This window comes from Ambystoma mexicanum, chromosome 4q (assembly GCF_040938575.1).
Source record: "Ambystoma mexicanum isolate Mex_15411 chromosome 4q, UKY_AmexF1_1, whole genome shotgun sequence".
Taxonomy (NCBI): Eukaryota; Metazoa; Chordata; class Amphibia; order Caudata; family Ambystomatidae; genus Ambystoma; species Ambystoma mexicanum.
The window spans coordinates 1,242,518,912-1,242,532,230 of record NC_090928.1 but is presented as its reverse complement, the minus strand read 5'-3'; the positions used below and the strand labels follow the sequence as shown (position 1 = coordinate 1,242,532,230).

The following is a 13,319-nucleotide window of genomic DNA, read 5'->3' as shown; positions in this document are numbered from 1 at the left end:
CGTAAACGCCTTCGCTATGGCGCATATGCGGACAGCCTTTAAACAGTATTATGCACTGTCTACATAGCCTCAACTGACATGAAAAACGAGTTTGATACAGTCAGCAGAGGATGGCTTTGGGGAAAACTTTGGGTGGCAGGTGTTCCACCGAATCCGATACGGCGGCTTGCTTTGCTACATAGCGATACAACAGTTTGAGTAAAATCGGACAGGGAAGGCTCAATGACTGCCCCGGTTCACACACACATAGGTTGGTCTGGAGGAAGGGCTGCGTTATAGCCCCTACCCTGTACAACCTCTATACTGCAGATATGGGCAGGGGGTTACACAATCCCACTCAGGCTGGGCATGGGGACACTAGACTGGTTAGCGTTTGCGGATGATATTGTGCTCTTCGACCTCACTCCAATTGGACTGCAGAGAAACCTCATTGTTCCATACCAATGCAGTATCGAACAACTTAAAAGCGAACAGATCCAAGTTGAGAGTCCTCATTTTTTTTCCACAAAACCGTCTGAAACCCATGATCTGGCGGGTGGGTGAAAGACCTTCTTGAGAGCATAAACTCCCCCCACCTATCTGGGGTACGTAGTCTCCAATACAATCTCCAAGCAATCCAGGATCCAACTTATTTATGCAAAATATAGCTTGCTACTGGCGAAAATAAAAAAAAGGTATGCGTCCACCTATGTCTTTTTTCCTTGAAACCCCTAATCCAGTTATACTTGTTGCAAGTAGAACCAACCTTACTATATGGATTAGATATCATCTTTAACAAACTGGGTGGAAAACAACACAGGGTATGTTCTGGAAAAAAGACATTAGCAGTCTGATTAATTGAATTATTTGCGTGAAAAATGAAGATTTGCACGTCTTTCTGTCTGAAAATCCCTGTTTGAAGTATGAGGAGTTGGCTACCTGTACTCTTTATAAAGAATATGCAAAGCTGAACTATAAAAGGGAATATGTCAAAATATCTAATTATTTGTCCCTGTTCATAAAAAAGAAACTTGTATTTGCACTTTCTCTTAAATCAGTTCCCGACCCTGGAGAGTGCGAGTGGCTGGACGATTGGTCAGGCAATAGCGGCAACACTTATTTGAGAGAAACCATGAAACATTTGGTGATGGGGTGTACTGACCTACAGGAAGACAGAGTTAAATATTTGGGCTTTGCTATAGGTAATGAAGCTTTTTGGACTCGCCCGATGGGGGGGGGGGGGGGAGGAGCGGAGTGTGACCTACAGAGCTTGATACTGGCTCTTTGTGGATTGCTCGATACATTAACGAAAAGGTTACAGCTCTTAAACACCGAAGATGTAACTGAAGGAGTGGAATTGTATTCCCATCTTCCCTTCTCTCCTTTTTTTGTTACCAATTTGTTGAATTTGAGTTTGCCCCCCACCCCCTCCATGCTGTGGTTCATGCTACCGACCGAAGCACGTCTGACAACTGAGGGCGCTGCACGTCTGTAAGGACAGCTTTTCCAAAGTCCACCCAAAGAGACTTTATAAACCTATACCTTGGGCAATGCAGAAACCTCAGCTGGCAGTACAGGCCTGCACCACTCATTAAACCGGTAGCAATGTCAGAGGAGCCAGGCTTATTTTAGGAGGGAGACAGGGCTGTAGATAGGTACAAATAATACATATGGTTCAAAGAAACACTTAAACAATGATGTATTGTAAAAATAATGGTTTCATTTTATACATACATAGGTAAAGAGAATTGTAAGTACTAAGTCAAAAGCACAGTTATAAAAACCAACACAAATTATGGTATGCAAATCAAGGTATAAACCTTATATAGAATAGTAGAATGTAGGTCAAGGTGCGGAAAACCTAGTGATGCACATTTTGAATGGCGGTACACTATGCATGGAGAGTAAAGCCACATTAGAAGACTTTTAGAAGGACAGTATGTAATTCAAGGTAAGCAGACCCTATTGGTAGGGGCTATCTGGACCGAGATAGCAAGGCGAATTGATCAGACAACGACCATTCTGCATCTGGTCCCTTGAAAAGTGCACCAAACCCACAGAGCCGCTAGAAGCACTGAAGAATTCTTTGTTTGGAGCCTTTTCTGTCGACTTCTGCTGCAAGTTCTCATCCAGTGTTCGTTCGTTTGACACCACGACCAAGAATCCAGAGACCAGGTCCTGTGCTGCTGCCTCGTGATGGCGTCAGTCTGAAAGCTCTTCTTCACTGCTGAGGTACTGTGTAGCTTAAGGATAACACTTACCTAAATTCTTGTCACTCCAGTGTGGCTAGGATGGTGATTCGTGTAGTTGGGAGTTTTCCCATAACGTTAGTTTAGGCATAAAACTGGAACGCATCTAGGGGAGCCTTCTTAGAAGTCCCTGAACACTTTCTACTAGTTCTAAAGTCTGTACCTACTTGGATGAGAAATCCCCTGAACTCTGACTTTCCTGCATCTGTGCCTTTTCCTGGCCTGCCCACTGTTGGCCACTGGACCACTAATGTCCCCCTTCTGCCTCTGAGATCACTCATTCCTTAGAATAGGGAAGGACTTCTAATGTATAAGGCCTCTGACCAAAACATAGAACAAGTGTTGCAAAGTACTTACTTGCTATGTGTTAGTGCTGTAGCTGGTTATCTCTGAAATAGAGTGGAATACTGCTTCTGGAGGTCCAGCAAGAGTCCACCGAAGTTCTAGTGAGATTTGTTCACGGGAAGACGTTTAGGTCCCAGGGGATTGGCGGTTTGCAGCCCAGGAAGGTCACAGCTCATCATGGGATGGCCCGAAATGCAGGTCTTCCTAAATCCGATTGGTCCCACCAGTCAAAGGGTGAGTCTCGTCTTCAGGACTTGCAGGTCGCATGTAAGAAGCGGTAAGCACAGGCGGTGGTTACACAGAAGGCATCTCCAGTCGCACGAATCAGCAACAGCCTTCTTCGCTTCTTCTTCCTCATCGTATTAAGCTCCAGTGTTCGACTTTCAGATGCCAGATCCAGGCCATTTATCCAGGAACCCAGCCTCCCAATTAGGACTGGATCCAGGCAGGCATGCCAGAAGACAAAGGGTTGCAGAATGTTGGACTCCTCCTCGATTCCCCTCTGGACAGGCATAAAGGGTTCCTGCCCAAGACAAAAAAAAATCAAACCAGGACCTCCCCCTCCCAGGACAGCAGAAGGACCAAGAAAGGACAAGGACACTAAAAATGTAGAAAAAAGAAAGACACCACAATTCTGGATGAATGGTGATCCTTTTTTTCCATTAACCACGCCTTTTTACACAGCCTGTGAGTTTATTAAATAAATAAACTAACACACAGAAGTCGGTAAAACACGTCAACTGCCACCAACCAGAATAGTAAGCTTGCTACAGTAACAGAAATGTTACAGGAGCAAAGGGGATACTATGCATCTCTTCAGCACTCCACATAAGGTGGGATGTGCTGAGCTCACAATGGGGATTGTAGAAAAGATAAAAAGTATCCTTCTACCCTTGGGGACAGTAGTTAACACAAGGAACACAAGAGAAAATAAAAGGAGCGTCCAAGGTGCACCGCAGCAGCACTGCACAGAAACTGCTGCGTGCTGCAATAGGAAAATGCAGATGCCCAAAAAGTTATAGCAAAGTATAATTCCAAAAACAAAGTATGGAGAGTCGTAAAAAGGACACCCATAAAAAAAAAAAAAAAAAAGAGTAAAAGAAAGGGTGAGTGGGAAAAAAGGTTCCCACTCAGGAACAAAGAAAAAGAATCCTCAAAACCAGAAAAAAGTGCCAAGGGTCTCACAGAGGGAGATTTTGCATAAAAATGAAACTCTTACCCAACGGTCTCACCTCAGCTCCTCGTAGCCAGCGTGTCTGCTTTCGAATCCTGCAGGTTGCATTTTTACTTCCCCAGCCCCCCTGCCCTGTCTGGGATTACTTAGCTAGAGGGCTTCCCCTGAGTAAGAAGCCATTCCTTTTTCTCTTTTCCTCCATAGAGCCTCTTCTTCGTCCCAGTAGAATGGGATTTTAAAAAGATATTTTCTAGGTCAGGTTGACGTTACACATTTTAACTTGTTCTTCAGAGGCTTTGTCATCAGGGGATACTGGCGTTATCTTGAAGGGTCCTCTAGGGAGTTTCTCTCGTGAACGCACATCATTGTACCCAAAAGTGGGCGTTTCTCCCGTTGAGATCCTGCTTGCCTCTACCCCCTACGTAGAGTATTGCGGTGCAGACTCGCCTCACAGCGGGAGGCTCCCACTTGGGGAGAAGGGATAAATACCCACAACTCGTCACATAACCCAAAAATAAATGGGTTTACAGCCGCACTGTCCAGTGGGTACAATTGCCCAGAAACGCAGTGGTGCGCTTTGTGAACAAACCCAGATCCCTGCGAACGGGAAATGTTCACCTTTAAGTCCCTTTGTCTCCGGTTTCCCCTCAACTTACCTTTAGTTGTCGAACCTGTGTCGGGTACCCTGGGTTAGCCTGGGGTTTAGAAGAAAGGACAGATTTTACTGTCATCTCGTAAATTGTCATAGAACATTTTAAAGAGTTAGAAAGTAATCACCACCACAAGCCTATTGCATCCTTTTTGCAAGAATAGCTCTTACCCGTGCCTTTTGGGCACAGGGTCCAATGCCTTCCTCTTAGGGTTTAGACTTCTAAAGTCAGATCATTGAACTTGTGACTAATTGCCATCATTGTATTGTATTGCATCTACAGTACTTACCTGTACCTGCATTTCTTGAGAAATGATTTGCTGATGTCTATTAAGTGGATCTAATGGGGATTGTACACCTGTGGCTGGGAAGGTTTACTGTGCAGGGAACTGGAGTGCGCCCCTCTCCTCTTTTTTTTCAACACATTTGTAAGTTTTCTGAAGGGTGGAATCTTCAGAAATCTAATAGGGTGCTGCACCGGGGTAATTTATGCCCAACTTTGGAGTGCCTCACTGTAGGCTACTCCCCCCCTTTCCCCACTGTGGGATTTGGTGTGAGTCTGTTCCTTGCTAACCTGATGACTACAGCTACCAGAAGTCCTTGCAGCAGAATCCTCACTAAGTGGTAACACCTGCACTTGCTGTGAGCTGCAAGTTAAGACAGCCTCCCTGATGACGTGTATTGGCACAGAAACCGGTCGGAGGAGAACACCTGTGGCTGGGAAGGTTTACTGTGCAGGGAACTGGAGTGCGCCCCTCTCCTCTTTTTTTCAACACATTTGTAAGTTTTCTGAAGGGTGGAATCTTCAGAAATCTAATAGGGTGCTGCACCGGGGTAATTTATGCCCAACTTTGGAGTGCCTCACTGTAGGCTACTCCCCCCCTTTCCCCACTGTGGGATTTGGTGTGAGTCTGTTCCTTGCTAACCTGATGACTACAGCTACCAGAAGTCCTTGCAGCAGAATCCTCACTAAGTGGTAACACCTGCACTTGCTGTGAGCTGCAAGTTAAGACAGCCTCCCTGATGACGTGTATTGGCACAGAAACCGGTCGGAGGAGAACACCTGTGGCTGGGAAGGTTTACTGTGCAGGGAACTGGAGTGCGCCCCTCTCCTCTTTTTTTCAACACATTTGTAAGTTTTCTGAAGGGTGGAATCTTCAGAAATCTAATAGGGTGCTGCACCGGGGTAATTTATGCCCAACTTTGGAGTGCCTCACTGTAGGCTACTCCCCCCCTTTCCCCACTGTGGGATTTGGTGTGAGTCTGTTCCTTGCTAACCTGATGACTACAGCTACCAGAAGTCCTTGCAGCAGAATCCTCACTAAGTGGTAACACCTGCACTTGCTGTGAGCTGCAAGTTAAGACAGCCTCCCTGATGACGTGTATTGGCACAGAAACCGGTCGGAGGAGAACACCTGTGGCTGGGAAGGTTTACTGTGCAGGGAACTGGAGTGCGCCCCTCTCCTCTTTTTTTCAACACATTTGTAAGTTTTCTGAAGGGTGGAATCTTCAGAAATCTAATAGGGTGCTGCACCGGGGTAATTTATGCCCAACTTTGGAGTGCCTCACTGTAGGCTACTCCCCCCCTTTCCCCACTGTGGGATTTGGTGTGAGTCTGTTCCTTGCTAACCTGATGACTACAGCTACCAGAAGTCCTTGCAGCAGAATCCTCACTAAGTGGTAACACCTGCACTTGCTGTGAGCTGCAAGTTAAGACAGCCTCCCTGATGACGTGTATTGGCACAGAAACCGGTCGGAGGAGAACACCTGTGGCTGGGAAGGTTTACTGTGCAGGGAACTGGAGTGCGCCCCTCTCCTCTTTTTTTTCAACACATTTGTAAGTTTTCTGAAGGGTGGAATCTTCAGAAATCTAATAGGGTGCTGCACCGGGGTAATTTATGCCCAACTTTGGAGTGCCTCACTGTAGGCTACTCCCCCCCTTTCCCCACTGTGGGATTTGGTGTGAGTCTGTTCCTTGCTAACCTGATGACTACAGCTACCAGAAGTCCTTGCAGCAGAATCCTCACTAAGTGGTAACACCTGCACTTGCTGTGAGCTGCAAGTTAAGACAGCCTCCCTGATGACGTGTATTGGCACAGAAACCGGTCGGAGGAGAACACCTGTGGCTGGGAAGGTTTACTGTGCAGGGAACTGGAGTGCGCCCCTCTCCTCTTTTTTTTCAACATATATATATATATATATATATATTTGTTCTATAGAGTATTGTGCGATAGTACCTGCATGTTTCACTTTTCAGTGTGTTCCAGAGGCCTTAAATAACTTTCTATAACTGGCTGTCTAAATTGAATTACTGTGTGGACGTATTGAGAGCTCCAGACCCCACTCACACACTCCCGATACTAAACCTTGACTGGGTTTCGGCTAAACTCTCAGAGTTCCCTGTTCACCATAACTGGGGTGGCCTCCTAAAATCCAACTCAACAAAGACCACTAGGGGCAAGGATTTTTTCCAATGAGATTAATTTGAGGAATTTGAATTAAAGTGAAATAAGGCACTTTTCATAAGCATAAAATACCAATGAAAGAATTTACATACAAAGCAGTCCCATGCAGTGTAACATTGTCAGCTACGGCAATATATCGGCTACTTTATATATCATTCTTTACAGTCCCTACCCCCAACTACCAGACTACTGCCTCTAGCATGATGTAAACTCACATCTATCCACCCTTGCACCTGGCTGCCTCATCCTACACTTCCCCGTTGCAGACAGCCTTCCCCCTTTTCCCCCACAACAGCCCCAGCATCCTACCTTGGCTCCGGTACTCAAAGAGTCTGGGGTCGGCTTTGATGGGGATGAGTCCGAGTCTGTGTGCTAGGATCTCGTCTTGGATAATGGAAGTGTTGTTGTAAACAAATACCTTCTCCACTGCCATCGTGGGCACCTGGGCACACAGAGGGGGACACAAGGAAATGAGGGCATGATGATAGAAGCACAGACCTCAAACAATGAGCAGCGACAATCAACAGAAGTAAACCTTGAACAATGAGCAGAAGTAGAAACACAACTATGAGCAGAAGTAGAAACACAACTAAGAGCAGAAGTAGAAACACAACTAAGAGCAGAAGTAGAAACACAACTAAGAGCAGAAGTAGAAGCACAACTAAGAGCAGAAGTAGAAGCACAACTAAGAGCAGAAGTAGAAACACAACTATGAGCAGAAGTAGAAACACAACTATGAACAGAAGTAGAAACAACTTTTTTATTTTCTTTTTTTTAATTTGATTTAGCTGAAAACAGCCTTTAAAAGTTAACATAATAATAACAAAATGAAACAAAAACATGCCATAGAATACATAAATTACAGAACGCAAACAGAACAAACACATAACTTAAAACTTTTCTTCAAATTAGTAAACTGTGCATATAGTTTCTCTAAAACTTTTAGTTCAGTTTTAAAAGAGAAAGAAGCAATGAATACTAAAAGATCATAAATGATTTCACTCACTCACTAAACTCAGTATGTTTACATTCTTTTACTGATTTCCCCAAAATTATTGTACAGCTAAAAATAGACATATGATTTCTTTTCTAAAGATAGAAATCTTTCAAAGATTATTTAAATTGCAAAAATCTAAACAATACAGAAAATCAATCACCACCAATTATTCCTCAATATGAAGTTTGTAAAAACCTGATCGCTATATTCATTTTAGAACTTTGACTGTTATATAACTCAGTCCACAGAATTTTGAGATCTGTCATAAGACGTCCTTTAAACAAATGCTTGAAATACAGTGATCTGTCCTCATACAAAGCTCGACATACCGTTACCAGATGTTTCAGTGTCTCTGTTTCTCCCCTTTGTTGACAGAATCTACAGTTATCATTATCAGATCATTTTCTCATACACCGTACTTCATTAGTAGCACAAATATTGACTCTAATTCTCATATATGACAATCTGGATTTAGGATCTGGAAACAATAACAAATACTGTTCTACTTTGTTAAGTTCTTTGGTACAGTAAGGTTGGTAAATATTTTCAATTTCATAGACGCATTTCTAGTATTGATCCAGTCCATCAGCCACCATTTATTTTTTTTAGCTCTTTGAGGATTAGTAACAAGAAGGTCATTGTTGATCCCTGCTTCGTCTATTATTACCTCAATGGATTTACGCCAGCTAATGATCTTTTTGTCATCAGATTCCAACATGTATTTTCCCATAGTATACATTATGCAATTTATGTCTGCCACCAAATATTTCCTGTACAAAGAAAGACTCTTCCAAAAATACACGGCATTCAGGATATCAACCCTAACTCATGTCGAACCAGACATATAGAAACTGATATGGGGAAACCACATACAGCTTTCCAAAAACGACTTTCCATTCTTAGCCACCTTTGTTCAGATATGACATTTCTAGTTTCATCACCGTAAGTCAATATAGGTACTATTTTTGTTTATGAAAAATCATAGCCGGAGACACTGAACATTTTCCATACTTTGCTTGTATGATTTTTGCTTGTGCTATACCTGTTCTGACTTTACAATCCAACTCTCTGTGATAAGGTTTATCATTTGGACCGTTGCTTATTTGAAGACCTAGATATTTATATTCAGAAACAGTATCGATGATCACAAGTTGTATAGTCCAAACCTCCTTTCTATTTGCAGCCTTATTTTTAGATCACATTTCATTATTTTACATTTGTCCTGGTTTATCTTTAACTAATTTGCATCTGCAAAAACTGTCAACGCCATCAACGGTGAATGCAGTCCCCCCAGAGTCTTCGCCAATAACACTAAATTATCAGCGTAAAATAACCAAGGAACAGCTTTACCCCCTATACGAGGGGCATCAGAAATTATCGACATGAAGTTATGCTGCACTTCAGAAATAAAAAAATTAAACAGCGTGCTGGCCAGGATACATCCTTGTTTTAGTCTTTGCAACATTTCAATTGGATTGGATAAAGTGCCATCTAGCGCCAGTCTTATTTGAACAGTTGTTTCAGAATGTAATTCTTTGATCCACAAAATCAGATAGTTCGGGCATCCTGACACTCTTAATTTTCAGATTAGTAATTTGACACACAGAATCGAATGCAGCCGCGAAATTAATAAAGGCCATATATAATGGCTGCTTCTTGACTTCCTCTCGCTTTTTGATAATTTCGAGAATATGCAAGTTAAAGGAAGTACCCATTCCAGGCATAAATCCGGTTTGATTTGGGTCTCGAGTTTTAGATTTATTCAGCCACACATTCAGATCCCTCAACAACAGCCTCGCAAAAAGTTTGCCCGGTATGGCCAACAGTGATATTGGTCTATAATTCCGGGGATCTGTGTTATCACCCTTCTTATATATTGATATTGTTATTGATTTTCTCCAAGATGGAGGAATCTTACGAGTTCTTAGAGTATGATTAAAAATTGTGAAAAATATCTGCGCCCATGCGCCGGGATGTTTTTTAATCATAAGGTTAGAGAGGCCATCAGGGCCAGGAGCTCTTGATGCCAAGAGCTTCATTATATAGAACAAGATATCATCAACATCAAATTCTAAATTTTCCTGATCACCATAGTTGTTGATGCTATCTGGGCTCTTTACATCTGTATTTGCATATAAAGTTTTATAATATGAAGCCCACACCTCTTGTGGAATGGGATTCATTTGATGCACCAGTTGTACTCTGCGCCCTGATTCTTTCACCAAAGACCATATTTTTGCTGTATTTTTGTAACACAATTTCTCTAACATGGACTCCCCGTCACGTTGATACATATCATGTCAGGATCTCAGCCAATTTTTATTTTGACTTTTGAGAGATCTTAGAAGGACCACACGGTCAAGTGAGTCTGATTTTAATAGCCGTCTTTTCACTTTTCTAAACTGGGTTTTCCGACTTGCAACTTCATCATCATACATATACAATCTTTTGGGTCGAGTGGTGTTTTCCAAATTCTTATGGATTACAAAAATCTGCATTTCTTCAACATAAGATGTTTGATTAGTAGACCCATCAGATTGCAAGTGTTTATCGCAGTTCAATACGTTTTGGTTCAATGCGGAGTGTCTGGAGTCCACGCAAATCTATTGTGTGCACTATTCAGTGTCATATTACATGCTAGCGATACCTCATGAGTTTCCCCCACAGAAACTTCCCTCCATTGCATGGCCTGAATGTTATGGTCACTTGTATCCTGATGGATCATATGAAACTCTGTAACTAAGGCACATAAGTCACTATCTACAAATGTGTAATCAATAAAAGAAGACTGCACACCTCTATGCCAAGTGGACTGTGCTGGTATATCTCCTTTTTTGTACCATTTACTCTGAATATGTTTCGTTCTGTCATCAGAGAATTCCATCTTTTGGCTGCTGCGGTGAGAGTTTTGTTATTTTGTTCATAGCAATTCATATGCAAGTCTCCTGTTAATACAACATGTTCACAACTAGCGTCAAGTAGTGTTTGATTCAATAGTTCTTCCAGAGCCTCAAAAAAGATGTAATTTATTGCCACATAGTTCCAAAAGATGTTTATAAGACCTATACTCTTCTTCTTGGTTTTGATTTTCACCAGCTGCAAAAAGCTATTGGGAGACAGTCACATTTCTAATTGGATATTACACGATACTTTAACCGCCACCATCAGACCAGCCATAGGTCTGCCTCTTACTGGAAAAATGGCGAGGGTCAAGAGTACTGTGTGTTTATCCCATACAGGCGGTACCGATAGCCATATTTCTTGGAAAGCTAGGATATCATATTTCAATAATAGATTATTTTTAGAAGATGTTAAATGTTTAAATCCTTGAGTATTCCATGAGGCTAAAGAAAGGGTGTCTAGAGCAAGGCTTAGTTACTTGCTGTTCGGCCTACATTCACGTTCTTCAGTCACTTGATTATTACTCACCGATACTCCCCTTTGCTGGTTAGTCCCAGCACATTTTAAGATACCACCTGTTTGATACATATTGATTTCCTGCCATTGATGATTTTTGATATTCTGGGATATATATAATGCCCCTCTGGCCTCCCACAAAGCATTTTTAACAAACATAGATCTCATCCACAGTTTGACTACAGAAAGGTCATGATCTTTCAGAAACTCAATTTGGTCAAGATCTCCTGAGCATATTCCCTCCAAAACGGGTACATCTGACAGTATATTCAATACTGATTTTCTATTTAAGTCAAAACTGTGGAAGGGATGCGGTCGACATTGTAGGATCAGCTGATTAAGTTCTTGCTTTCTTAATTGTGGTTTAGACCCCACACTATGGGTTACATTCCCCCTTGTTTGCTTAGGGAATTGAAATAATTTACCATTATTTAGCATTGGTGTACATTGGTTAGTACTTTTGTCAGTTTGTAAAAGGGAGTCCTGTCTATCTGCTTGTAATAGGAGTCTTTTGAATGATTGTTCGATCTCACCTCTCCAATCGTCTGCTGTAATTCGCACTTCACCATTAGAGACCGCAGCATCCATCCGCAGGTCCACACTCAATGTTTCATTATTCGGGGGTCCCATTGGCTTAAAAGAGGGCAAACCCACTGGATTTATTGATATTTGCTTGGATTGCTCACCTACTTTAGGCCCACTTATCAGTTCTTTCTTTTGTTCACTCAGTAGAATCAAGCTATTCAAAAGGTTCAGCCATTTGTTCAGATGTTAAATTCTGCAGTTTTACTGCTTTTTGTTGTTGGAGATTTCTATATTTTTTCGCAATGGCAGAGCGAGCAATAGCAAAGGCTAATTTAGGCATAGACAAGGATTGTATGATGTGACGTGTACCTGTAATTTTTAATTTGCTGCACTTTTGAAAAAAAGAAATATATATATATATATTGTATGTGGGTGCACTGTCGCTATCACACACTGCCACCTTGCCAATTGCCACATTTGCCAGGGTTTGCTTCGTTTGTTTGGGCATTCCATTGTATTCTGAATATTTTTCAATTTCATTTCTGACCCGCTTTACATGCCTCCCCTAAGCCCTTTGATGTTTCACCCATGCTCAGAGGGAGATCTTTAATCTTCTCGGATTCCATTCTTCTTCCTTTGTTTGAGTCCATGTTATTTTCAAGTATACTCCTATTCTTCATCTTGAGTTGAAGAATTGCCTGTTCACTCTGCGTGCAATCAATAACGGGACGTCATCATTTTCTGGTTCTAAAGTCTCTACATTCATACGTTCAGCTGGTGCACCATCAGGTGCCATTTTCTGTTGCATTTGACACTTCACACGAGCTCTGTTTAGAGCTTAACTCTCTCATCATCTGTACTAACTTTACATGTTGGTCATTCATTTTAGTGTCCAGTGTATCGTACAATTTCGTCAGAGAGAACAAAGCAGCATTCATCGTTTGTAATGAGATTTCTAAACCTATTACAAACTGGCCTGGCATGGTTTGGGGGCCTCTCAATGGGCGTAGAATGATTGCGCCTCGGGGTTGGATGTATACATGAGCTAGAGAGAACCGATGAGTTATTTGCCGTCGGTGAGAACATCATCAGCGATTGTGATAAATTTAGTTTATCACAGTTTATTTGCATTCCCACTCTTGTTATTAATTGAGCAAATTGAAACATCAGTATTTAATTGCACTTCATTGTTAAATTCACCCATAGTCAAGGGTTCATCTTTAAGAGAGCGCTGGAATAGCAGGTTTAGTTTGGTAAGCATTGCTGTTATTGTCAGTTTCAATCACTCCTGCACGGATCGGAGGCTGATCAAATGCCTCCAAAGCACCAGCCGCTACTAAAGAGTCAGGAGGGGTATCCACCAGGTCTATCATTGTTTTGCCGGTTGCAGCCGGCATACAATCAGTGACGACTTCGCTAGATGGGGGAACGGATTCCAGCAGACGCCCTGTTCCTACTGAGCTCTTTCCCCCCAGTGCGCAAAATTTCCCTATGTCTGCTGCAGCCAAGCAAACTCTGT

General features: G+C 42.3%; 1 protein-coding gene across 4 annotated transcripts in view; it reads right to left on the bottom strand.

The window, feature by feature from the left end:
* POLR1C (RNA polymerase I and III subunit C) overlaps positions 1–13,319 on the bottom strand; it is a 128,881-nt gene that overhangs the window by 57,956 nt on the left and 57,606 nt on the right. For all 4 annotated transcript variants that reach the window (XR_011268241.1, XM_069608817.1, XM_069608818.1 and 1 more), the window contains one exon: positions 7,171–7,303. Coding sequence is in view for 3 of the 4 variants with exons in the window: in XM_069608817.1 (XP_069464918.1) it covers positions 7,171–7,303 (133 nt within the window). In the remaining variant the exon portion in view is untranslated. The remainder of the gene's footprint in view (positions 1–7,170; positions 7,304–13,319) is intronic.